General features: G+C 40.8%; 1 protein-coding gene across 2 annotated transcripts; it reads right to left on the reverse strand.

Annotated features, from left to right (window-relative positions):
* Nucleotides 1-2273: 2273 nt before the first annotated feature.
* LOC145575927 (uncharacterized) lies at nt 2274-7907 on the reverse strand. 2 transcript variants are annotated; one of them, XM_081633718.1, is made up of 8 exons: nt 7588-7907; nt 6178-6285; nt 5436-6071; nt 4881-4960; nt 3699-4121; nt 3510-3593; nt 3321-3418; nt 2274-2783 (listed from the first exon to the last, which is right to left on the reverse strand). In XM_081633718.1, the coding sequence occupies exons 1-8, from the start codon at nt 7592-7594 to the stop codon at nt 2717-2719; spliced, it is 1503 nt and encodes a 500-aa protein (XP_081489844.1). In that variant the 5' UTR covers nt 7595-7907; the 3' UTR covers nt 2274-2716. The 2 variants fall into 2 exon arrangements, with proteins under 2 accessions (XP_081489844.1, XP_081489843.1); XM_081633717.1 differs by having other exon boundaries at nt 3510-3602.
* Between the last annotated feature and the right edge of the window lie 17900 nt (nt 7908-25807).

Here is a 25807-nt window from a genome sequence, read left to right on the forward strand (position 1 = left end):
ATAATTAATTTATGAAGTTAGGTTAGAAAAATTATGGCATCCAACATTTGCTTACTACAATCTATGTCATGTGCTATAGTTTTTCATGACATTATTGAGCAAGTAAATATTCAATATCATGGATGTAATCTCAAGGCTCCCTAGTCCCTATCAACAAGAATAATGTCCATGTGCAAAGAATAGATGGACTTTAAGGTCTTACAAAATGCCCTTGTTAAGGTCCACTTTAATGCCATACAAACTTTAGATAGTAAATTTTATCAAGAAATATGGGGACAAGTCTCAAAATTTCTACAAACTTTTTGTAACATCAAACTGATCAAATGGTCCTACCCTTTATGTTGCGTTTTGCATGAATTATGTCATAATTGAATTGGGTAGTTTGGGTGTATAGCTTCTGAACTTTAATTTTATAATTGCGTAAGGAAAACACTAAAAAATCGAATTTTACCGCATTCGTTATGGGTGTCAACTGTATAAGTCTAAAAAGGTTTCACCTCAAAATCATATTGTAATGAGGGGAATAGCTTCTTAGCCTTATAGAGTGGACATCACTTTATTTTTTCTTTGATGTGGGATGCATATCTCAATTCTTCCATTCACTTTTATACTCTTTCAATGTGGGACAACACTTTCACTCACATGTGAGTTTGTTCATAGACTCAACAAAAAGGCACTGTCTAAGATATTAAAGACCTGGTTTAATTTTATTTTATGAACAACTGTACACATTCTTTAAAGATGAAGCTAAAGCACCTATACAAGGAGGAATTGAAAAGAAATCATTAGAGTTTGCGTACATAATCCACCACATTATTTTCAATTTAAAAGTGATTTTTTGTTATTAGAAAACAACACAAAAACTAATACAGTTCTCTTTTAAATATACAGCTAACGTTAACAATAACCCATTTTAAATACGATAAGCAATATTCAATCCCAAAAGGATGTATTGTATGTGCAAAAAAGTGGTCCTATCTAGACCAACCCTACTCTAACTAAAATTGACTATACTAGTTAGATTTGTAGTAATAAAAAGTGGAGAAACCTTTTTTTGATTAAAAACCCCATAGGTTTGCATAATGGTACTATCCAATAATTTATGAAATAGTTGGACCCAACTTTTTCATGCATCCAATCTACATTTAGAAACTTAGCAAACGTGGGGTGGCAACTTGTTAAGTAGCTAGATCCTAGTAGCAAAATCCCCACATAATATAGTTTATTGGGTCAGGTCTAGAATGAAGAAAATAGTGTCCTAAAGATCATAATCATTTAGTTGGATAGTACTGTTGGTTTGTTTGCTTTACAGTACAAGAATGTTAGATTTTCTTCTTCATACAATCGGTTCCTAGCTCAGTCTCGAAGTACTTCTACTAAGTACAATCATGAGTCATGGTTTCACTGCAAATAAACGACATTGTAAGCTCAACGCAATGTGTGGATGCCGATAACTTAGTTGATCAAAGACTATGGTGTTATCTAAGATCAAACTTCATCTACATTGTTATCGACATATCTCACAAAATGAGATATATAAAGATAATCATAGAAGGGGGTATTTATAAGAAGCACCAAATATAAGTATCAAAGTGAAGCTTTGGTTAAGGTCTTAGACCACCTAGTTATTAGATTTTGTCTGTTTTAAGAAATACACTAGGGAGATCCCTTCTTTGTTCTTTAATTATTTAACTACTCTCTTTTTTCTATTCTCTTTAATTATTTACTTCATCTCAAGGTATACCATTAGTATAATACTTTAGGAAATACGAGTACATATAATAACGATGTTAATAGTTAAAATAATACGGAGTACATTGAACACGTGAAAATTCAATTGTTGCTGTAGATAAATAACGGATGAAGTATCAATGTAACACTTTGTTAGCTACTATTCGCAACTCTGTTTAATACAGATAACATGCAGACACAGATACATTCATACCATACACTAACTTTTGAGCTAAAGTGAAAGCAAGTCCTCGAAAAAACATGGGTAGAGAAATTTAATTGATTATCTTTAGTCTTTTTATGTATTGTGTTAGAATACATTCAAAGTCATAATCTGTTTTTACATTCAAAGTCAATTATTTTTACAGCTATCATTTTTCCTGAGTGATAAAATCTAGTTTGTTACATGGGTAAGATGGGGTACATATTATGTAGTATAGCTACTCAAAAACATAGTGTAGGTAAATGTTTCGCGGTATGTAAGGTGGTATGACTGGTATCAGACTATCAGTTAGATGAACAAATTAAAAGCACACATGAGATACACTGGAAAACAGATAGATTGATCAACACTAACAAAAGAAACCTAAGCCGAGACATAGGCAAAACAGCACGTGCAACGTAACTTGCAGGTGCATAACAAAATTAGTTTCTAAACAAGAACAAATCAGATGATTTACACAATATATGACAGGGCCAGGATTGATTGAGTGATCAATCTCAACGACAAAAGTTGATCAAGCAATCTTGCCAAAAAGGGACATCGCTAACGGAGCAGGAGGGGGGGCGGGGGGGAGAGTGACATGGTTTGGACTTTGATGGGGGCATAGAGCAATGCTGTTCCATCTAACAAGCTGTACAACCCACCAATGTACTTTCTGAGGGTGCAAACACTTTCATCAAACCCTAACTGGAGCTCACTTGCATTTAAATTCTTTTCGGCCAGGCCTGATCTGAAATTTTACCATGTTGACAATGCATATTCTCAGTCCATAGAGGAGCTAGTCTCTGCAGTTTCATCTTCACTGAAACTCGATGGCATTTCTATTGGTCTGCAAGGAACAAAATTCCAGTTTTGGTAAAGCAAAGGAAGAAAAGAAAAACGTTATATCTACGTTAGTTGCTTCCATACTGTCTGCTAGTTTATAAGGTCAACTAAGTAGTAAGTAACCCTTTACAAATCTTACATAAACAGTAAATTTGCTAACATAGAAAGCAGGCAAGCAGCAGTGTGATGAGTGAAAAGTTCAGTTGAGAATAGGGTCTAGTAGATACCATATCAGCTCTTTACAAATGACTTAAGAGACATAATAATAAAACAATCATTACATACCCCCTCTGTTCAAACATATCAAGAACAAGACATGATTCGATATTGTCCCCACACCCTCCACGACTCCATTACTTGTTCTAAGCAGGTTAATATTGAAAAATCCAATCATAAATCATAAATTTCATGTAGACCTTACGTATATATTATCATACATCTCAAGGTACAAAATTTTAACTTGACATTGGTACTATAACAAAACAAAAGATCAAAAAAACAAAGGCTATATTTAGACAAATACACAATTATTTTAACTCACCCTCTGATCTGTCTTGACCACTGCGGTGGCTCTTGAGATGATGGTCTGATAGCAACATAACCTTCCTGCAGCAACTCTTCTCTCCCTCTTTTGACAGCCTTAAAATGCATACAAAAAACATCACAACCATATGCAAGATAATACTTTGTAAGAAATTAACATAAAATTTTGTTGAAGGCAGAATCTCACTCTAAGCTCATTTGGACTCATTTTCAATCTGATTGAATCATGATGATCGACTATTGGTCTTCTCTCCGCATAAAATTCTTCATCCTGCCATCCCTTAAATTATTCTAAAATTCAATATATAGCTCATCCCACTCACAGATTTAAAAGGCTAAAAAATAATAAAATGAAAAGATGCGGATCTAAACACACCTTCATTATCCTGCTAGGTGGTACTCTGTCTTCTTTACCTATGGGGTCCTTATTCCTAACTGGTGCAGCAGCAGACCTGGAATCTAATCGTTCCCTTGTACGGACAGCCACAGAATTCACGTTGTCATAATCATTCCGCCAGGGCTCCTCTGGTTCACTAGTAAATTTTCCACCATAGGAATCAGATCCCATACCCGATGGTCCACGCTTACGCAGGATACTGTTGTTCATACTGCCATCATAATCTGAGCTTTCTCTAGCAGAGTAGGAAGCCACACAAGATGATTTATGTGCTGGAAGTACACGTCCTTGATTAGGATAAGTTGACTTCTGTTTAGGTTGGCGGTAAGAGAAACTTTCTGAGTCTGTCTTATGCAAGGATCTGTAATCAGCAGGAGCAACAAACTTGTCCTGATTTCGTATCTGCAACAATAGACAAGTCAGTTTGCACTTTGCAGATAGTATAAGAGCAAAGAAGTAACTATATTTCAATACACACAAAAACTTCCCAGTAAGGCAGTACCCACCCACAGGCATATATGAAGCAAAGGAGAGGTTAAGCATTCATAATACATATATGATGGGACATTAAATATCACTAGTATTAATTTCTAGGCATTCGTTACGAGTACCACACTACCACATCATGGATATTCAGTTAGATGAGATATTCAATATCACTGGAATTATTTTCTAGGGGCAGAATAATAATTAATTAAAATAAGGGGGCTATAATGTAATTAAAGTACTTCCTTGAGCACCAACAAAGGGAGAATAAGGGGGGCAGGGACAGAAGGGGAACAAAAGCACTGAGCTTTTCTTCCTTCCCCTCGATAGATGCTTTGAATTTCAACTTAACTAGAATGTAAATAACAGCAAAAACTTTGCATGAGAGATGTGAAAGAACATATCAATTATATACTCTAGCATTTCTTTATATCAGACTTAACTAAAACATAGTACAGCAGTTTGCCTGGTGATCAATCAACTTCTTCTTCCTGCTTTTACCATATCTCAAATACCCAGTTCATTACAGGTGATTGTTTTCTTGTGTCCATTAACAGCCTTTCCTAGTATAATTCTTAAATCTGTTGCTATGCCAGATCCTCTAAGCAGAATAAAGTAAAAACCTGAACCTAAACATGATTATAAAAATAAAAATAATATCAAAATTCCACTTACTGTGCTAAGGCTGGGTCGCTTGTGAAAGGCACCAATGTCAAGAGAGCTAGAGCCAACAGGTACTGAAACTCCATAAGCATCTGTAGAACGAAGCAAAAGAGCCAAGAACTTAAGAGTTGGTGATGAAATGCAATGTGATCATTCATCGGGATACATGTAATGATGAAAAATCACATAAGACCAGAAACAAATCTTGGCCAAGTTAAACAAAGCAAAATACAACACTCAAGAAAATTTGTCCGGAAAAAGTGTCCCAGGGTACTGCAACTACAATGAACATAAGGGTTTGGACCCTCAACAGAAAAATCCCATCAAAGCACTACATAATAAAGCGGAACAACTTTTTTTTATACCACATGCCATGAATTACTCATACAATCATCAAGGATAAAATCACCTCAAGTTTGACACTTGACAGGAAGTCAAAGTCAGGACTTCACTCTCTTAAGTTTTAAGTAAAAAAACAAGATCAAAATTCCAAATTCATTTGCATTGTAACATTTAAGTTCACCAAAGACATGATAAAAGACCATATGATGAGGAGAACAAACTTACCAGAATTAGTATTCTTGCTTGGTGATTCAAATGCACCTGGAGGAAGTGGATCAAATTCAATCCCAAGGGGAGGACCATCCTCTTGATATTGCCTTCCTAGTTGTCTCTTGACTGCAGTTACAGCAGCATTTTCCGTCTGACCCTTGATTTTCAAGTATCCTGAGGGTCCCACACGCCTCTTGTTTTGAGCTATAAATCCATTTGGTGCCTGATATTCTGTTGTTTCGACCTCCAAAGAACTCCTTTTATGGGGGTAAAAGCTTCCCTGCAAAGCTGAATTACTTTCTGAAGATGTATCATCCATCTCAACTCCATCATCAAGCACCCTTTGCTCATAGTTTATCTCGGCAGCGGGAAAATCACTGTTACCAAACCTCCGACTCTCGACCTCCCTCAAATCAGCAAGCCTATAATCACCTTGTTTGGTACTACTGCATGAATCCTGTTTTAGCCCACTACCACGATCTTGTATAACACCACTTGAAAGTTCCTGTCTGCCAGGTGGGTTTAGCTCACCATTTATGATTCTCTTATCCTTCAATCTGCGGTGGCAAAACCATCCAGAAATCTGCTTCTCGGTCAGACCTATATTCTCTGCAAGCTCTGCCTTCATGGACTCAGTTGGGTACTTATGTTCTGGATAAAGAATCACAAAAGGCAAAAGAAAAAGACATCAATCATTTGACCACAATGATAGAGTGTTTTAATTTTGGGAAGGTCAAAAGACAAGAAGATTTTAAACCATTATAAAAATCCTCCAAAGCTTGTAGTTGGTATGGTGTCTTGAACCGCCTTCTCTTGTTCTTCTCAGGAAGTGCTTTACTTTCTTCACATTGTACTTCGCTAGAATCTGAAACATTGAACATAATTATTAACAAGCTAGACAATAATCCTTTTTCACGAGATGGAAACCATGGGAAAGTGTGTTTTCAGTATAGACCAACAGCACTCCCATTCGGATCTAAATAGTGCTTAATACATCTTTAACCAAAATGACACCCAACTAAAAGCATTAAGACAAATAAGCAAGATTTCAAGGAGAGTACCTAATGATGATTTCGGTGGCATAGCCAGGTTTCGGTTTTACATTGACACAAGTATTAAAGATGATATTGCTCATTAAGACAATCATAACTTGCAAAAGCGTTGATTCTTTAGTCTATACTATACATCCAAAAGACAACAACCAAGACATCGCAGTAATATGACTAAATCCTTAATTGGAAATTCAGTAACAAGGTGGGTGTAACAACATCATCCAAACGCTAACTATTAAACTGATTATGGCACATTTTATCAGCAAACTCCGCAGTTTCAGATCCTATCTGTGAGACGACAGTAGAGACGAGAACAGCAGTATATACTCATAAAAGCGCCTTTATCATGCGATAATATCTCAAGAATCATCCAGTTGAGATACAGCACATCACATTGATCTCCAACACTTGTTCTCTCTTATCTTATAAACACTAGTTTCAACAACAAACCCAGAAGGTGCCTCACAGATTATCTGACTTTCAATGAGGTCCTACTTTCACATTTCAATGACAATCAAACTAATGTATAAAAAGAACAAATAAAACACAATGTAGGTTCACTCCAATGTGTAGATCGAAATCCGACAAACACGACGATAATCATCCACAACCTTTCACATAATTTGCCCTTCCGTTAAAGGTATCAATCCTTGAACAACAAGCAATTTATTACACAAAAAATGGTTTTTTTTTCATCCAACACCAAAAAGGTGATACCAATTGAAATTTCATAGATTTCCAATTGACAAACAAAATAATCAGTAAACATGCCATCAACATACACATAATAATACGATTAATTTAGCAGTTTGAACAACAAAAATTTAGCAGTTCATACAAATTATCAGCATAAAAATAAGCAATATAAACTGGCTTCAATAAACATAAGAAACCCCCAATTCCCAACAAAATTCAACAAAAATACATCAATATTACATGAAAAACATGCAAACCCAGATCAAAAACAATGATTTTACACAAATTAAACTCATAAAATTGTATGAAAATTCATTAAAAATTTCCCCCAAATTGACTAAACAGGATAAAATGCTGTAATAAAAATCAAAAAATCCAAAATTTAACGATCTAGGGTGGATATATAAAATTCCCATTACCTCCCATGTTGTGTATACAACTCCAAAATCCAATCAAACTTTCTGGGTCAATAAAAATTTCCAATCTTCTTTTTGTTCAAAAGTTTTTTGTGGTTTTAATGGGGTCTTCGAATCTGGAATCCTAAATCAAGAGAAAAAAAAAAGGAGAGAGAAAGAGAGAAGAGGGGTCTTTGAGAACAAGGCAGAGATAAAATAGCATCTTCTGAGTTTCCCATCAATTTATGCAATTAGTAGTATTTTTTATTTTCCAGAATTTTGATTTCTGTTCTCGGATTTTGTTGTTTTAATCCAAATTATGGTGCGACCTTTCACTATTCGTGTTTGTGTTATTCTTTTTTTTTTTTTTCTTTTTTTTTTTTTTAAACAGTGGTTATATATAAGGAAAATTTGACTTTTGCAATTACTAAGTTACACCATTTTGACTTTTGTTACCCATTTAAATTTTTATAATATTTCAGTATCATCTAAAAATAAGTGGGTCTAAAAAATCCCTTGGCGCCGGCAACCCCACTCTCTCTCCTTTCCCTCATCCCACGCTACCAACCTCCCTCCTTTTTCCTACTCTCGGCGCTAGAACTTGCTCAGGGAGAACGCAGGAATACCTTAAATCCGCCGGCAAGAAAGCGTCAATTGTACCCTTCTCCCAATTACTCACCCTTTCCCACTTTCATGTTACCCGTTATTGACTCTTTTTATCATTATCAAACCCTCCTTTCTTTCCAAAATTCCAACTCCAACTAAATTACCTGTATTTCTTCATCTTCCTACCTTTGCACCACCTCTACCACAACTACAGCACTACCTAGTTTCTATTTTCAACACCCATTACATAAATTTTATAATCATCACTTAATTTATCCACCAAAAATAATGCATCCTCCTCCCAATTACTTTTACTTTCCAAATTCAGATCTTATATAGGAACAAACACTGATTTGACGCCATTGTTTCTAGTAATTGGAGCAAAAGTGGGAGAGAAAATCGGCAGTGGAGTAATGACGGAATCAAGGCGAAGGAAGAATTCTTCATTAAAATAGACTAGAATTTCGTCGAGGCCATGAGCGATGTGGGTGGGGGAAGGGGTCGCTGGCGTCGGGAAATCGTTCGGGCACCGACAACCATCACAGGGAAAGGGGAGGGTGGCTGACAGTGAGGCAGTGGCTGGAGATTTTTTTATTTTTTTTTAAGTTTTTTTTTAATAAATTAAATTATTATTTAGTTAAATATTGGGACCTACTTAATAGAACCTTAATGGATTCTGTTAAGTGGTAGCAAAAGCTATATTTTACAACTCTTGAAGGTAGCAAAATAAAATAAAATTTTCAATCGGTAGCAAAAGTCAAAATAGGATGTTTTGGTGGTAGAAAAACTCAAAATTTTCTATACATAAATCATAAGGGGGACCCATATTTCCTACATTTAATTAGTAGCAAGATTATGGGCCACATTCATTCTGCTTCTATCTACCTTAATACAAACTACAAAGTCTCTTTTATGTGCTGCTGCAGCAATATCGTTAATAACATTCTTGAGTTCTTCCTCTGACGTTGATAAACGATTAAGAGCTCTAATCACTGTTGCAGCATCTAATTTAATCACAAGATTGGTGTAGATTTTTGGAACTTCCCTAAGAGCACTGAGGATTGCTAGACCCTTTGCCTGGCTTGGGGTAGAAGCATACACCCTCGAAGTTCCCCTTAGAAGGTGATTGCCATGTTCCTCTGTTGTCCATGACGTTGATGCTTTCCAATAATTGCTATTACCCTTACTATCCATCTTGTAGGTTGCATCAACACATACTGATAGGATAGGCTTCCTCGAAGCTTGCCATATCTTCCATATTACAGGCATCCTTTATGGATTGATGATGTTGCACTTAATCTTTGTGAGGGGGGTCCTTAATCAATTTTGCAATCTGCCACTCTTGGACGTGTGACTATGCCATGTCCAATATTCCACTTGGATTAACATTCACGCCTCTGGAAATGATTTCATTTCTATGAAGCGAAATTAACCACAAAGTTGTAATAAACCATGTGAGTAAGGGGTTGGCTATCATTATTCTCCTTTTGCATGAAGTAGCTAATGAAGTTTGTTACACTCTCTGCAAGACAAAAAACAAGGGTTAGTAGATATAATACCAAGAGGGGAAGCAGCCAAATCCTCCTAGTGATAGCTCAACGTCTGAAAATGTGATTCATGTTCTTGTTCTCTGAGTTGCAAAAGGGGAAGATGCCATTAACTCCAATGCCTCTTTTAATAAGATTATCACCAGTGGGGATAATGTTCTAAGCTATCCTCCACATAAACATCTTCCACTTCGGCATGAGATCTAGCTTCCAAAATAGATCCAGAAGTTAGAATCCTTCAGTTACCGTGTTGTAGCTTTGTCCTTACTTATTTGAAACAAATATCTTGTTTTGAACGAGTATTCTCCTTTTTTTATCCATAAGACATGTGTATTCATCCTATTGATCTTGCTGTGGAAGATGGATAGCCAGAATATCCTTAATTAGCTACCTCTGTATCGAAACTCTTCCATATTATGCTTGCTTTCCATTGTCTTGAGTTTATCATGAAATCAGCTACCTTGGAAATATGTTGGTTGTCTGCAAACCTTTAACTTGAATTCTTCTTTTATTAGCCCAAATGTCTTGCTCTATGGATGTTGACGTGTCATTCCCAATTCTCTTCCCTATACCTTCTTTATGCACTGATATTGCTCTTATCATACTTTTAGCTGCCCAAGATCCTCTATGGATTTTCCCCCTGACATGTCTAAGGAGACTGGGTCAGAACCATATCTTGCCTCAAAAATTTTGCTTGCTAGGAGATTAGAGTTTTTATACATTCTCCAGCATTGCTTCATTAGCAGGCTGTTGTTAACTGCTCGTATCTCCTTGATTTCCAATTCTCCTTCATCTTTGGGAAGATAGAAAAATTCTTTTTTTTTTTTGTAACATGGTTTATTATAGTTTTCCCCAGCACCCTACTAGAATTTGTCTATTGTGGAGTTGATCTTAGATGAGGTTAGTTGGGGGCACCAATATAGGGAGAGAATGTGATGAGCTAGGGCCACTGTAACACCCCCAAATCTCCCTCTACGGAAATACTAGTATGATTATACTGTAGAGATAGACTTAGGCGTATCACCGCCGCGTAATTACGCAAGGCTACTCAAACTTACTAAACAAAACCAATACTTTGCAGCGGAAAACTTCAATACTCTTCTTTTATAAATAATAGACTATGAATAGTAACCATTGTCATGAGTACTCAAAAATAAACATAAAAACCAACATTTCCTAATCTAGGTGAAACCATTTCCGGGACTCCATATGCTCAATTATTGACTCCACCTGAAATTAGTCAACACTGCTTACCATTAAGGTAAACAGGGCGAACCAAAACAAAACAACAAATACGGATTAACAAAATATGCTAAGTACGATAAGTGTAAGATAATTAAACTCAATTTATTAGCAAACATGCTTTTGAAATCAATTCCATCCTTTCCAATAATTTAACCAATAATTCCAACTCAAAAATTTCAAAACCAATTTCAATAATCAATATCAATAGTCAATTCAATAAACCAATTCCTCTTTAAAATCCAATTCCTTTAAAACCAATTCCTTTTAAAACCAATTCCTTTTAATCCAATTCCTCACCCAAGAGTGCACACCCCCCAAGCTAGTACCCTTATATTACAAGGCTATTCTTGAGGAAAGACCTGGTCATACAAAGTCCAAGGCCTTATCAATAAACCAAATTCGCATAGTGGGATTACCAACATGCTTGTAAAGCATTAATAATAATAATTCAATAAATCCTCTTTAAATCCAATAATTCCAACTTTTAATAATAATAATAATCTAAACTCTTTTTTATTTAATTCCACATGCTTTCAAAATCAAACCTTTTAAACACGAACAATAATTTTAATTATTCAAAACATGATATAAAATCAATACTCCAATTTATTTATCAAAACCAATTTATTTAAACATGCTTTTATTTCATAAATCATAATTCAATTTAATTCAATCATCAAAAAGCATTCAAACATGCTTATTCATACCGATCACTTTCAAGGTATCTAGCCACCTAACGTACCTTGATTCTTGCTTAGCAAAAACACACAAAAGGAACCTCAAGAATCTTGATCGAACACACCCTACAAATAAATATAACCTTAATCAATATAAGGTTAACAAATAATCACAATAATTAAATTAAAAACCCCCAACTATATGTACATGAACCTTTTAAATTAATTTTCATAAACATCATTAAAAATCTGATTTTATATAATTAAAACTACTCATAATAATTTTTATAAATCTCCCATAATAATAATAATAATAATAATAATAATAATTGAATAAGAGAAGAGAAGAAGAAAAGATAAGAAACCAAGGAAAACAAAAGAATTGGATTTGTGTTGGAAAGAATAGGCAGAACTTGCAGAGGCTGTAACTCCTTCGATATAACTCCGAATTGCGTGATTCTTGAGCCTAACCTCAAGGATTTTTTCGAGAGAAACAATCTTTTGTGAAACGTTAATACCCCAAAAAACTGACCACAAGTGCCCGAAAATTGGCTTCAAAGATAAACGGGATGAAGAGGAGAAGAAAAGAAGAGAATTGGTGTGAAGAATGTGAGAGGTATGGAGGGGTATTTATAGGCTAGCTCATGCAAGAATTATGGCAAGAGAATGTGGGAAGAATTCTGACAAGTAGGGTTTATGGAATTACTTGGAGAAGTGAATGAAAGAAATATGGAAAGTTTTGATATTAAGATGATTGTGTATAATTAAATATGGAAGGTATGTTTGTCATGAAAAATAATATGGCAAGGAAGATTACTTGGGGAATAATCAAGAGGAATAAAGGTAAGAAAATATGATGATCAAATACTAAGAAGATGAAAAAATAGAATTAAGGAAAATAATAGATTTTTAGGAGATAATTAAAAATACAATTTACCAAAATAATTTCCCCTAAAATAATACAAGAGGGCCAAAAATCATGAGCTTTCCATAGCTCAAATTTTCGGATTTCTCTAGTAGTATTTAGGAAGATTTTGCTCGATTTTAAGGAATAAAAATAATTGTGTAAATAATATAGAATAATTAATTAAATAATTAATTAATTAAATACCAATTATTCACCAATAAATAACTAAGAAAATCATATTTTCTATACATAGAAAATCCGAATTTCCTAGCTAAATAAATGGGAATTTTCGGCTATTTAATATAATTAATAAAATATAATTTTTCTTTAATTAAAATATCCGAAATATATAAATAATCCGGTTTTTAAAATAAGATAAATGGATAATAAATCTTATCCAAAATAATAATTACATTTCAAATATCATTTTGGCTCTAAATAATAAATTTATTAAAATACCCTTTTATAAAATAATTTCTAATTAATTAATTAGAAAATACGTATGAAAATACGGGGTATTACAACCACCAAAACTCTATTGATAAGAACTTGCTTTCCCGAATGAGGAAGATTAGAAAACTTCCAAGAAGAGATGTTGTAGATAATTTTTTTTCTAATATGGATGCAAACTTCGAGCTTGATCTTCCATCCACATCCATCGGGCAACCAAGATAGGTACAAAGTTCCTTGCTATTTTTCACCCCAGTAGGCTTCCGTAGAATCCTAACAAACCTTGGTGGTGTGTTAGGACTAAACAGGATTAAAGACTTGTTGTTATTTATCACTTCACTCGAGATTAGGTAGAACTCATTTATTAAGCTCTTAACAAGTTTGCATGAGTTTAGTGTGGCCTTAAAACACAACAAGACATCACCGGCAAAAAAACAAGTGATTAATAGAAGGAGCTCCCTTGCTAGTTTGATGCCCTACAGCTCGCCTTTATTTTGTGAGATACACAATTTCCTCGAAAGCATTGGAGACTTGGAGTCCTACTCTTGTTATTCATTTTCATTTTTTTTTACACATTGGAGACTTGGAGTTGCACCAAAAAATAAAACATTGCAGACTTGAGTCCTACTCTTGCCCCGAGTCGATTTGACTTGACCCCACAAGGGGTGTGCCAAAAATCCGATCCGCGACCCGACTAATTCAACCCAAAAAGTAGGATACCTAATCCGATTTTTCAAATTTCAGATTGGACATTCGAAAATTTATGTAACACCCCAATAATTCTCTCTTTAAACCTCTGAGGACCCTGAACAATATTCAAGAGAATTACTGGCGTGCTACCGTCACGTGCTCAAACGTTAAGGCTTTTTCAGAAAATAGCAGCGGAAAACTAAATCAATTATATATAAGTTTCAAAACCAATAATCAAAACCAAACTAAATCTTACAATTTGGAACCAATAAGGCCCTTATTCAAAACTCAAACCAATAGAAATAATACAAAAGTAAAGTTGAGTTTAAATGACTTTAAAAGTAAATAACAATAAAAGTAAGAAAAGCAACCAACACTCCACTCAAGATCCCACCACCTAGATACAGATGCTGCATGTGTAAGAACCTGTGGTTAATCTGCTCCCCAATATTATAAGTGTAAAAATTGGATTGTCACAGGGTCATTGAAAGGCGAAGGCCATGACTAGAGAAAGACACACAAAGCACGCAATCAGCAAAGCTGAGTACATACAAGCTGCAAAACATAAAAGGAATCCCTAACATGCTACTAATAATCAATCGTCACGCATCATTAGTTTATAGACTCGACACATGACTCAACTATTTATATTACTAAAACTCCATTAATTAATAATAGGTAAATCATTATTTTTATTCGTTGGATTAAGCAATAGACAAGGTTGTCCAACCCATGCTCCATTTGGAACATCAATTGTTTAGGGTAAAAATACCCCAAGTACGTGGCCCAATCTCATAGTGACACGTGGCCCAATAAGAAGGCGACACGTGGCATTATGAGAGGGTGACACGTGTCCTCCTGACAGGGTGACACATGTCAGCTACCTTTAAATACACAATACAACATCAGAAAGAGAAAAAGGCCTTGATTACATCAGGCCCAAATCCCGAGAAAAACCTTGAATGCCGTAAAACGGCGTCCCCCATGACACGTGGCGATCCCTGATTGCGCAGCCAATCACGTCACGAAATTCTAGGGTATAAACCCTAGAGGGGCACATGTTCCCACCCCTATAAATACCCCAATCATTTATGATGGGAGGGGTGGATTACGACATAACATAAATATAGAGCATTAAAAAGCTCCAACTTCTCTCTACTTTCTCTCTCTAGCTTTTCCGATTTCCGATCTCTAACTTGATCGTCGGAGGCGAATATTCCGATAAACGGAATATTCGTTGTTTTGCAGGTGTCCAAGTCTCATTGTCAGAAGAACGCGACCAGTATCTGAGGAGTTCTCAAAAAACCCCGAAACATTTGGCGCCGTCTGTGGGGATACTCGTCCATTATGGCAATAGATGGTCAGACACCTAATACTGGTCCTCGTCCAGGCGAGGACGGATATGTAGAAGACCTACATACAACCATACATTCTAGCAATCCTTTGACTGCCTCATTTCAAGAGGCCGAACAACCTCCTGTTACCCCAGCTACCCTAATGGCCAAGCTGACTAAGCTTCGCCAAGAGTTGGCCTCCAACTAACAAAAAGGGGGAGGAGGTGCTTCCAAGAAAACACACAACAAGACCAATGCAACTGATGCTGGTAATACCCCATTCCGTCGTCCGCATGGAAGGTCTCCCCGAGTCCCACGGACCAATCTCTCTAGTCTGCTGGCGAAAACACAGTCGGCTTGGGGGAGGGGCAGACAATCGAAAAGAGTTGAGACTGAGCCGTCACAGCGTTTCAAAGACGCAAGGGATTACATTCGGCACAAGCAAAGGGAGAGGGCCGCATATTCTGACACGGCCTCTACCCCAACCATGCCGGATGAAGCCTCCAACCAATCTTTCTCTCAATACACCAACACGGCCGTCTCCAGCGAAAGTCAAGCCGCTCATACCATTACTCCCAGACCAGTTCAGCCATCACAATATCAGCCCCCTCAAGTACTCAATGGGTTGATACAGCCAACTCCCCAAGTCTTTGGGCAATATGGGCTGTATGGCCAGGTGTTCGGTCAGGCTCCCTACCTGGCTGGTACATCAGCACAGCCTCAGCCCATCGATTGGAAGATGCGTTTGTTGAATTTGGGAGATAAGCCGCCTCCGTTTTCGCAAGACATACTAACGTCCCCTCAACCAGCAAAAGTGAAGAGTGTATTAGTGGGTGCCTATGATGGTACGGGCAACCCAGAGGAACATATTACCTCGTACAGGAATTTGATGTACTTGCAAAGTGTAGATGATGCTACATGGTGCAGATGCTTCCCGGCCACTCTTAAGGGGGTGGCCCAGGATTGGTTTAACAGCCTTCCGGCCGGATGCATAAATTGCTTTACTACCCTCAGTTTGTTATTTGTGGGAAATTTCTCATACAACATCCCACCAAGAAAGACAAGTCTCAACTTGGCAACAACTGTTCAAGGGAAGAATGAAGGACTACGCTCATACGTCCAAAGATTTAACCAGGAAAAAGCCCAAATTCATAATCTTCCGGACGAAATGGAATACTCAGAATTTCTCCGGGGATTAAGGCATAATGGTTTTAAGTTTGATTTGGTAAGGAAAAAGATTCGGTCATACGCAGGTGTATTGCGGGAAGCCGAAGCCTATATTGAGGCCGCGGACTTTTGTTCGCTCACCAAATCAGAACAGCCGGCCAAGGGGGCTGAAAAGAAGCAATCTTCTCAGCAAGACTCGGCCGGCCGAAAGAAAGAAGGAAGCAAAAGAAAAGAAATTTGGGTAGTTGATGACAAGCAACCCAAGTCAAAGAAAAGCAAGACGTACGAGCCTCAGTATGAGTTCAACAAGGATGGCTACTCCATTTTGATGGAGATAAAAGACAAGTTTGAGTTTGAGAAGCCTCAGCCTTTGAGAGGCTCGGCCCAGTACAGAAACAAGAACAAGTATTGTCATTACCACAAGGATGTAGGTCATGACACGAACGATTGTATCAATCTGAAGAGGCTGTTGGATAAGTTGGCCGATAAGGGTCTGCTGAAACCCTATGTGACCAAGTCCAAATTCACCTACAAACGGACAGACAACGCGTCCGAGAAAAAGCAGCAAAGTGATAAGAAAAATGACAAGGAAGATGATGGGAATAACACTGATTCAAGTTTTGTGGCCGTGATATCAGGAGGCTTTGCTTCAGGCGGCCCTACCATGAAAGGAATCAAGTAGGATGCTCGAAATTTGTCAAATGTGATGCAAACGGACGCCGTTAAGGCCGAGCCATTTCCTGAAGTGATCATAAGTGAGGCTGACCGTGGAGAGATCAAGGCTTTGCACAATGATCCCATGGTCTTTGTCATGAAGATAGCAAATTTGAAGGTGGGACGAATATTGATTGATACGGGCAGTTCGGCCGACATTATCAGCCTGTCCGCCCTAAGAAATTTAAGCTTCCCAGAAGATGCTTTCCAGGACATCACTCACCCCTTGGTAGGATTTGGGGGGAATGTCATTCATCCCGTCGGACGGATCGATCTTCCAATCCGTTTTGGGCAGAAGGGAGAAGGGAGAGACATGGTCGTTCGTTTCCTTGTTGTTAAAGAGCTGACTGGGTACAACGTCATCCTTGGCCGCCCCACTCTGAATGCAGCCAAGGCGGTCATAGTGCCTCACTTAATGTTGTTGAAGTTTGAAAGGTCGGACGGAAAAATTGGAACAATTCAAGGAAGTCAGAAAATGGCTAAGGAATGTAATCAGCTGGCCGTGAAGCCAACAGCGCGCGGCCCAAAACTGTCCGAGCCAAAGGAAGAAGGAACCTCACTCCCAGCATACCAGGTCGGCCAGAAGCGTAAGGCGGCCAGGGCAGAAGAAGCCTAGCAATTAATGACTGTCGGTCGGCCAGATGAGTTGAGGCCCCAGCCGGCCGGCAGCCACCAGGATATAGTGCTTGACTCCAACCACCCAGAACGGACAGTTAGTGTTGGCACTATAGCTTTGGGATTGCTTGGGGATGAGTTAGTTCAGCTGTTAAGAGAATTCAAAGATGTGTTTGCATTTGAAGTTGGTGAAATGCCAGGGATAAGTCCTGATCTGGCCGTGCACAAGTTGGCCGTGAATCCTTTGATAAAGCCTGTCCGCCAGAAAAAGAGGAATCACGGAGAAGAGAGGAATCAGGCGGCCGCAGCAGAGGTGAAAAAGCTGCTGGACGCCGGTTTTATTCGGCAATGCTTCTACCCAGATTGGGTGGCCAATGTAGTTCTTGTAAAAAAGCCGAATGGGACTTGGAGAATGTGCGTGGACTACACGGACTTGAACAAGGCGTGTCCTAAGGATAGCTTCCCTTTGCCTAAGATTGACCGTTTGGTTGATTCTACGGCTGGACACGCCCTAATGAGTTTCATGGACGCATACTCCGGATTCCATCAAATTCCCTTGTGGGAAGAAGATCAAGAAAAGACAGCGTTTGTGACCGAGGAGGGGTTGTAATGTTATAAAGTTATGCCATTCGGGCTCAAGAACGCCCCTGCTACCTTTCAGAGGCTTGTTAACACAGTCTTTAGAGACCAGATCGGCCGGAACATGGAGGCGTACATTGATGACATGATTGTCAAGTCAAAAGAGCCGGCCGACCATCTCAAGGATCTACGAGAAACGTTCGCCGAACTCAGGCGGCATAAGATGATGTTAAATCCAAAGAAGTGTGTATTTGGTGTTGAGTCCGGCAAGTTTCTCGGATTTTGGTTGATCAACGTGGAATTGAGGCCAACCCTGAAAAAATTCAAGCCGTCCTTGACATGAAGTCCCCAAGAACAATTAAGGAGGTGCAAAGACTGACCGGCTGTTTAGCAGCCCTTGGAAGATTTTTGTCAAGGTCAGGGGATAAGTGCCGTTACTTTTTTCAAACCATTAAGAAGAAAGCCATGTTCGAGTGGACAGAGGAGGCCGAGGAAGCATTCGTACAGTTGAAAAGTCACTTGCATACATTGCCTCGCCTCGTCAGTCCGCTCAGGAATGAGAAGTTATTTATCTATCTTGCCATCTCTGAACATTCTCTAAGTGCCGTCCTCCTTGCTGAGAGGGACGGCCACCAGGTCCCAGTGTATTTTATCAGCCATGTACTCCACAATGCTGAGCTTAAGTACCCCCCAAATTGAAAAATTTGGCCTGGCCTTGTACATGGCATCAAAGAAGCTGCGGCCGTACTTTTTGGCACATTCAATTGTGGTCTACACAGACCAACCTTTGAAGAAGTCGTTCTCAACGTTAGAAGCAAGTGGCCGCATGCTTAAGTGGGCTTTGGAACTCAGGGGCTTTGACCTTGTGTTTGAACCAAGAATGGCAATCAAGGGGCAAGCTTTTGCGAATTTCTTGGCTGAAATGGCACGGCCTGATCTTCAGCCGGCCGGGGACCAAGTCTGGAAAGTGTTTGTGGATGGTAGTGCAACAGCGACCAGGTGTGGTGCTGGTGTTATATGTGAATCTCCTGAAGGAGACAAATATGAGTATGCGTTGAGATTTCAGTTCCAAGCGTCAAACAATGAAGCTGAGTACGAAGCATTGTTGGCCGGCCTAAGGATGTGTAAAGCGGCCGGGGCAACCAAAGTTGAAGTGTGCTCGGACTCCCGGCTAATAGTCCACCAAGTCAATGGTGGCTTCGAAGCTAGGGAGCCGGCCATGATGAAGTACATGCAGCTAGTGAAGGATGAGGCCGAGTGCCTAGAACATTTCTCTCTCAGACAAGTTCCTCGATCAGAAAATCATCAAGCGGACGCGCTCTCCAAATTGGCTTCCTCGGCATCATGTGATACTCCAAGATCAGTGTTTTGGGAAGTAAAGGAGAAAAGGAGTATTGATGCCGAGCTCGTTCAGATAATAGATAGAAGTTCAACCTGGATGGACAGAATTATTTCCTATCTAAGGGATGGAATGCTTCCGGACGACCCAAAAGAGAGTTGGCTAATGAAGAGGAGGGCGGCCTGGTTCGAGATGAAGGATGGGGAGCTATTCAAAAAAGCTTTTGTGAAGCCTTATCTTAAATGTATAACTCCTGAAAGAGGGCATGATGTGTTGGATGACCTCCATCAGGGGCATTGCGGCTCACATATTGGAGGACGAGCCTTAGCTGAAAAAGCGACACATTTGGGATATTACTGGCCGAGCTTGAATACGGACGCCATGCAAATGGTGAAAAAATGTGACAAGTGCCAGAGGTTTTCAACCCTTGTTCATCGTCCAGCAAATAGTCTATCAGCCATCAGTAGTCCGCTTCCATTTGCTAAATGGGGCATGGACATTTTGGGGCCGTATACTCCTGCATCCGACCAGAGACGATATGTACTAGTGGCAGTAGACTACTTTACTAAATGGGTTGAAGCTGAGGCCGTCCGGGGCATCAAATGGACGGATGTGTCAGCCTTCATTTGGAAGAGCATAATCACTCGGTATGGGGTACCTCAGTCAATGGTGTTCGACAATGGACCTCAGTTTGAGACGCGCCAACTCAAGGAATGGTTGGGGGACCAGGGCATAACTCATTGTTTTGCCTCAGTTGGCCGACCACAAGCCAATGGCCAAGTTGAGGCCTATAACAAGCTGATTTCAAATGGGATCAAGCACGAGCTTGAAAAGGCGGGCGGCCTATGGGCAGATGAGTTGGTTAATGTGCTATAGTTCATACGGACAACAGCAAAGAGCTCAACAGGGGAGACTCCATTCTTTTTGGTCTATGAAGCTGAGGCTGTACTCCCAATTGAAATGTACGAGCCCACTTTGCGGGTAATGCTCTATGATGAATCGGCCAATTAGGAGGCCATGAAGACCGCTCTAGACTTTCTTCCAGAAGCTAGGGGCAATGCGGCGCTTAGACATGAAATTTATCGCTTAAGGATGACAAGGGCATATAACCGCCGAGTGTCTAAGCGGCCACTCAAAATGGGGGATCTAGTGTTGAGGAAAATGGAAGCTGTTGGCCGTGCCAATGAGGACGGAAATTTGACCCAAACTGGGAGGGGCCGTACCGAATCAAGGAAGAAGTCCGAGACGGCACATATCGCCTTGAAGCAATTGATGGCCGTCAGATCCCACGGACATGGAACACTGACAATCTGAAGAAATATCATGTTTAAGTTTCTCTAAGTACTTAGCCAAAAAGCTGTGTATACAACTAGGTCTATTGACCGAGCCATGTAATCAAAGCCATACGGCCACAACAATGTACTTTTGACAAAATTAATGAAAAGTCAAGCATTGTTGAACTATTTTGCTATTTTACTTATCTTTATTTGCATATTATGATTTGTAATTAAAGGCCGAGTGAAATGACTTACTAAGTTGCTTCCAATATAGCAACACGGCTTATCAGTCTTACTGAGTGGCCGAAGCAACAAGGAAGAAATTCGGCCACGAAAGAAAAAAGAAAAAAAAAAAAAACTGATTCAATTCAGAGAACAATGCGTCCGCACCAATTCAAGGCGGACGGTTGAGGCAAGGTATTCTGAACTTGTTTAAAAAAGCAAGTGTCCTTTACAAATAGGGCAAGGGCATACCTAGGCGTTTAGCCCGACCGAGCCAGGAATCTCAATGTTGAGATAATACTTGGGATTTCAAGAGTACGCCCGAGCGATAATTTCAACGGAGTACTCGTACAAAGATAGCTGAACGGCCAATTAAATTGATTCGATGCTTCACCTATTCCAAGGGCAATCATTACTATGATTTGATTAACTTGCTAGTCATCATACCCTTTAAGGCATAAAGACTACCAAGTTAATCAAACATCTTAGAGTATGGACTACGCGAACATCGAATAAAGGGGCATACCCCTAGGAGCGTACGAAAAAGCATAATATTGAGACGTACGAAAAACATTCAAAAAGCACAACATTGCAAAAAAGTACTAAGTATGAAACAGAATTAAAGAACCGCTCAACGGGCGGACGAAATCTTCATTAAACTGACCGCGCAAAAGGCGGCCGAAATGTTTACAAATCCGCTCAAATAGGCGGCCTCAAAATAAGAACAAAAAAGAGTACAGAATAAGCTAAGTAAAGTAAAGCTGAAAAAAGAAGAAAAAGCTGTGTAGCTGAGCAGACGGGTGCTGGAGGACCTGAGCTCTACTTAGCCGTATCATCCTTGGCAGGCTCCTCCGCAACCTTGGCGTCTTCGGCTGGAGCGGCATCACCGTCCGCCTCCTCCTCCTCATCTCCCTCTTCCTCGTCCTCTCCGGACTCATGAGAGGTAACTACCAGCTCTGGAGGAGGCTGGCCGGCCTTCTTCGCCTCTTCTCTGAGGCAGACATAGTTCAGCCGCTTCTTGAAGCGTTCTTCATAGTACGCGGCCTCTCCGTCATCCACCATCAGCTCGAAGGCATCGAAGAAGTATGCCCTAAGCCTGTCTTCGGCATTCTGCTCAATGCGGACGATTTCCTCCGCGCTGGGCGGCCGAGGAGCTTTTAGCTGCTCAGCATAGTCCGAAACGGACTTCTTCAAGGCCTCAACCTCGGCCTTCAGCGCGACCGCTTCGTCCAAAGCAGACTTAAGGTTGGCTTGGGCCAACTTCAGCTCACTCCTCAAGGCCTCAGATGCCTCGAAGCCCAGCCTCCACTTTTCCTTCTCTATGACGGCCTCGTCCCTTTCAACCCTCAAGGCCTCCCTGGCCAAGGACTCTTGTTCGAGTGCCTTGCCCAGTTTGACCAGGTCCTCTGTTTTCCGCGCCGCCTTGTCGGACAGCGCGGTTATCTGGGTCTCAAAATGCACCCTTTGGACGGCGGTCGTCCCAGTCACAGCGTCCTCGGCCTTTCTAATCTCAAGCCAAGCTTGCTTGAACCGCCCGTTCTCTTTATCCTTCCATTCAAGGAAGGCGTTCAGGCGGAGGAAGAGTTGCGGACAGAAGAAGGAAACTTAGTCAAATATAGAAAAATTTGCTAAGTGTTGGAAAGAAAAGGTATAGAGAAAAGGAGACGTACCTCAGCACTACAGTTGAGCATAGGGCCGAGGAAGCCCTCATTGATTCCCCGCAGCTTATCACGCTGCGCTTGGGGAACCGCGCGAACCATGGCCTCGCGCATGGCCTTCCTGTCCGCGCCAGTCAGTGACTGGTCGGGCAGCCTCATTTGCAACTCCTCTGAGATGTCTGCGGACGACCGGACGAGAAGAGTTAGCTAAAATTTACAAGTACAAGTAAATCAAATGGTACAAGAATAAGGAAGAAAGGCTAACCAGTGGAGAAGCTTGGAGGAGAGAGATTGATGGGAGGGGGCGGCAAAGAGGCGTCCCCCTCGTTGTCTAAACGGCCAACAGTGTCACTGGCCGACTGACTGGCATTTAGCCAATCAGATTTTTTAACTACCTCGACATGCGGAGTCGAGGTGAGGCCGGTCATTTTTTCCGGGGTTGACTTACCCCCGTCGTCCATAGGGACGAACGCGTCGTGGACCTGATCAGCAACAGGATCCACGGACTTGGAGGCCTCGCTTTGTACCAGCAGAGGTTGATCTCCTTTAGACTGCGTTTGAGCAGTCTGCGACTTAGTCTTGGCCGCGGATTTGGAGGGCGTCTTCGTGGCGACCGTCTTCCTCCTTTTGGATGCGTTCGCATCAGGAGTGGAAGAAGCCGGCTGCTTTCTTCTTGCCTTTGGGGTAGAGGAAGACTGTAAACATACAAGCAAGTTAGAAAAATTACACAAGGCAGAAAGCATGTCAGTGTCCGTGTGAATTGGGGAAGGAGCTCCCTTCCAACATGTATGAACGGACGAAATGCGTCCGTGCAAACTTAGGAAGCAGGTTCCTCCCAATACAGCAGAACGTACAATAAAAAAGAAAGACTCAAAAATAAACTAAGTGTTTACCTCCTTGATTTGCTCGTACATCTTGAAACGAGCCTTGTAGCGGGCAATGTCCACCTCGGACATAGCCACTTCTCCCTTTTGTGCTGGGTCAAGCATAGCGTACGCCTCCGCTGCAAAGAGAAAAAAACAAAGTGTTAGAATATTTTTCTAAAAAACTCTACGTGCGTACAAAAGGTTTATATATCTAAGTGTCCACCTTGGGGCATGTTCTGGTACAGGCCGTACGCAGACATAAAGGTAGTGTCTCTAAGCCAATTGGTTAGAGGAACCCAATGGCGAGGGACACGTTCAGTTTTGTTACCCCGCTTGACCCGGTTGACCTTGAAATATTCAAGTTGGTGCTCTTGGCTTGGATGGATGGGCGGCTTGTCAGGTTTGTGATCCCCACGTCCGAGCTGAATGGGATCTGGACGGCACTTATTCATGCGGAGGTTGAACTCCGCATCTTTGGTTTTGATTCGGTAGAAACGGTGCTTCCAGTCCCTCCATTTGCTGACACGATCGACCACAACCATGTAATCCCTGGTTGCACTCAAGACGAGCCAACCATCCGTATCTTTTTCCAGCCGTGTAAGTGAGTGCATCTCATAGAAGACCGCAAAGTCTGGCGTGAAACCCTTGCAGATGCACGTCACCAAGTACCCAAATATGTTTAACCAACTGTTTGGCGTCAGTTGGAAAAGGCCAATGTCATACTGTGTCCGGACGAATGGATGAAGAGGGAAGCGAAGGCCTACATCCAAGGCGGCCCTATAAAGGCAAAAAGCCCTTTTGCGCGGCTTCTCATCATCCCAGGTAGCCACAGCAATGGCTTTCCTAGGGACTTGTATCTCAAATCCCTCCCCCAAATGGAGGGACTCCTTGTACTCCTCAAATTCTTTCTTCAAGAACTTCAGGGTTGTCTCTCCAGCTGTACAGGCGTACGGGTCCCTAAAGTTATCAATGTTGGCGACGTTTTCTTCGGCCGCCGCCTCACCTTCGGCCGTCTCACCCACGGCCTCTTTCTCAACTTCTTCTTCTTCCATTTGGTGAGAGGGGGCACTCCCGAATTCTGAAGACAGCACCCTATCCAGGTCTGCTGCCTCGGCCGAGCTTCGGCCTCTTGAGCTGAGTACGCCCGTGGAAGAAGGAACGCCCTCCTCAACTAATGGACCCTTGCCTTTGTCTTTGGCAACGTCCGCCTCGTTCCCCGAAGAAGGGGCGTTGCGAATAGGCAGATCGGACGGTTCCCTGATTGAGATTCCCGTCATAGGTCTGTCCGCCCCGCCCAGTTGGAGCAGAGGTTGAGAGGAAGAGGGGACAGACGAACCAGCAGCGTCCGCCTCAAAATTGGTAGGATGGTCTTTGCAGGCTACCAGCTCGGCCTCATCCATGACTGAGCTGGCAAATTGAGGGAACCTAACTTCCGGAGCAGGGGTGGACGAGGCGCCTTGAGCTTGTTGGCGTTCCTCGAAAGAAGAAGTGACCTCTACGGCCAAATGATGAGAGCCAGTGGAGGCGGTCGTTGTTTGGGTGGTGGAGGTAGTCTCCACCTCCATGGTACTTGGGTTATTAAGGTCATAAGGGACCCTAGGGTGAACCAGACTACCGTCTAGGTTCCTGGCCGCATGAAGCTCGCGCGTACGTATTATTCTTGCCATTGCCTGTGGGGACAGAGAAGAATAAGTGGGGGTGAGTATGTACGCACCAGACATAGACTCAATCCAAGGAGGAGACAACTCTTCTCCGTCCACTCTAGACTCCTCAGTCCCAGGCGAACGGTCGGCCTCATGAGGAGAGTCGGACGAAGCCGAGTATGGATCCAGAATTGAAATAAAAGAAAAAATACAAGTAAAGAAAATAAAGAAGTGTAGACGGCCTACCTTTGTACGTTCTGAAAACTTCGAAAGTGTTCTTGGTGTTGTTGAAGATTGACCGGAAAACTCAAAAATGCCCGGACAACTCAAACTCACGGCGGCGCTCTTGAAGATTAAAAGGAAAATCACTTTCTCTCACTAGACTGCTCTGACTTCTCTCTAGAATTCACAATTGGGTAAAGTGAGAAAATGAGAATTCACTTCCCATATTTATAGAATGAACTCATGGGGGGAAAATGGTAAAACCACCTTTCCCGCCTAAACATTCAAACGGTAATTTTTTGAGAAATTACTTGAAGAAAGGGACAGAATGACGTTAGGGTTCTGTTAACTTGTGAAAAAATCAGACGGACAATTGACGGCACGTCAAAGTGAGTTGAAGTGAGTTAAGTCCCAAATTCAAGAGATTTACACCTTCAACACTTAGTCTCCAGAACTTAAAAATATCTAAGAGGAAAATGCGTCCGC

The sequence above is a fragment of the Chenopodium album genome, chromosome 13 (genome assembly GCF_948465745.1).
Source record: "Chenopodium album chromosome 13, dcCheAlbu1.1, whole genome shotgun sequence".
Lineage (NCBI taxonomy): Eukaryota > Viridiplantae > Streptophyta > Magnoliopsida > Caryophyllales > Amaranthaceae > Chenopodium > Chenopodium album.

Excerpts from the sequence above, each read along its gene's own strand:
- LOC145575927 (XM_081633717.1), bottom strand. Across the intron at positions 6,072-6,177 it reads TTTGGAGGATTTTTATAATG|AACATAAGTACCCAACTGAG; the intron begins GTTTAAAATCTT and ends TTCTTTATCCAG. Across the intron at positions 2,784-3,320 it reads TGGTCAAGACAGATCAGAGG|ACCAATAGAAATGCCATCGA; the intron begins GTGAGTTAAAAT and ends TGTTCCTTGCAG.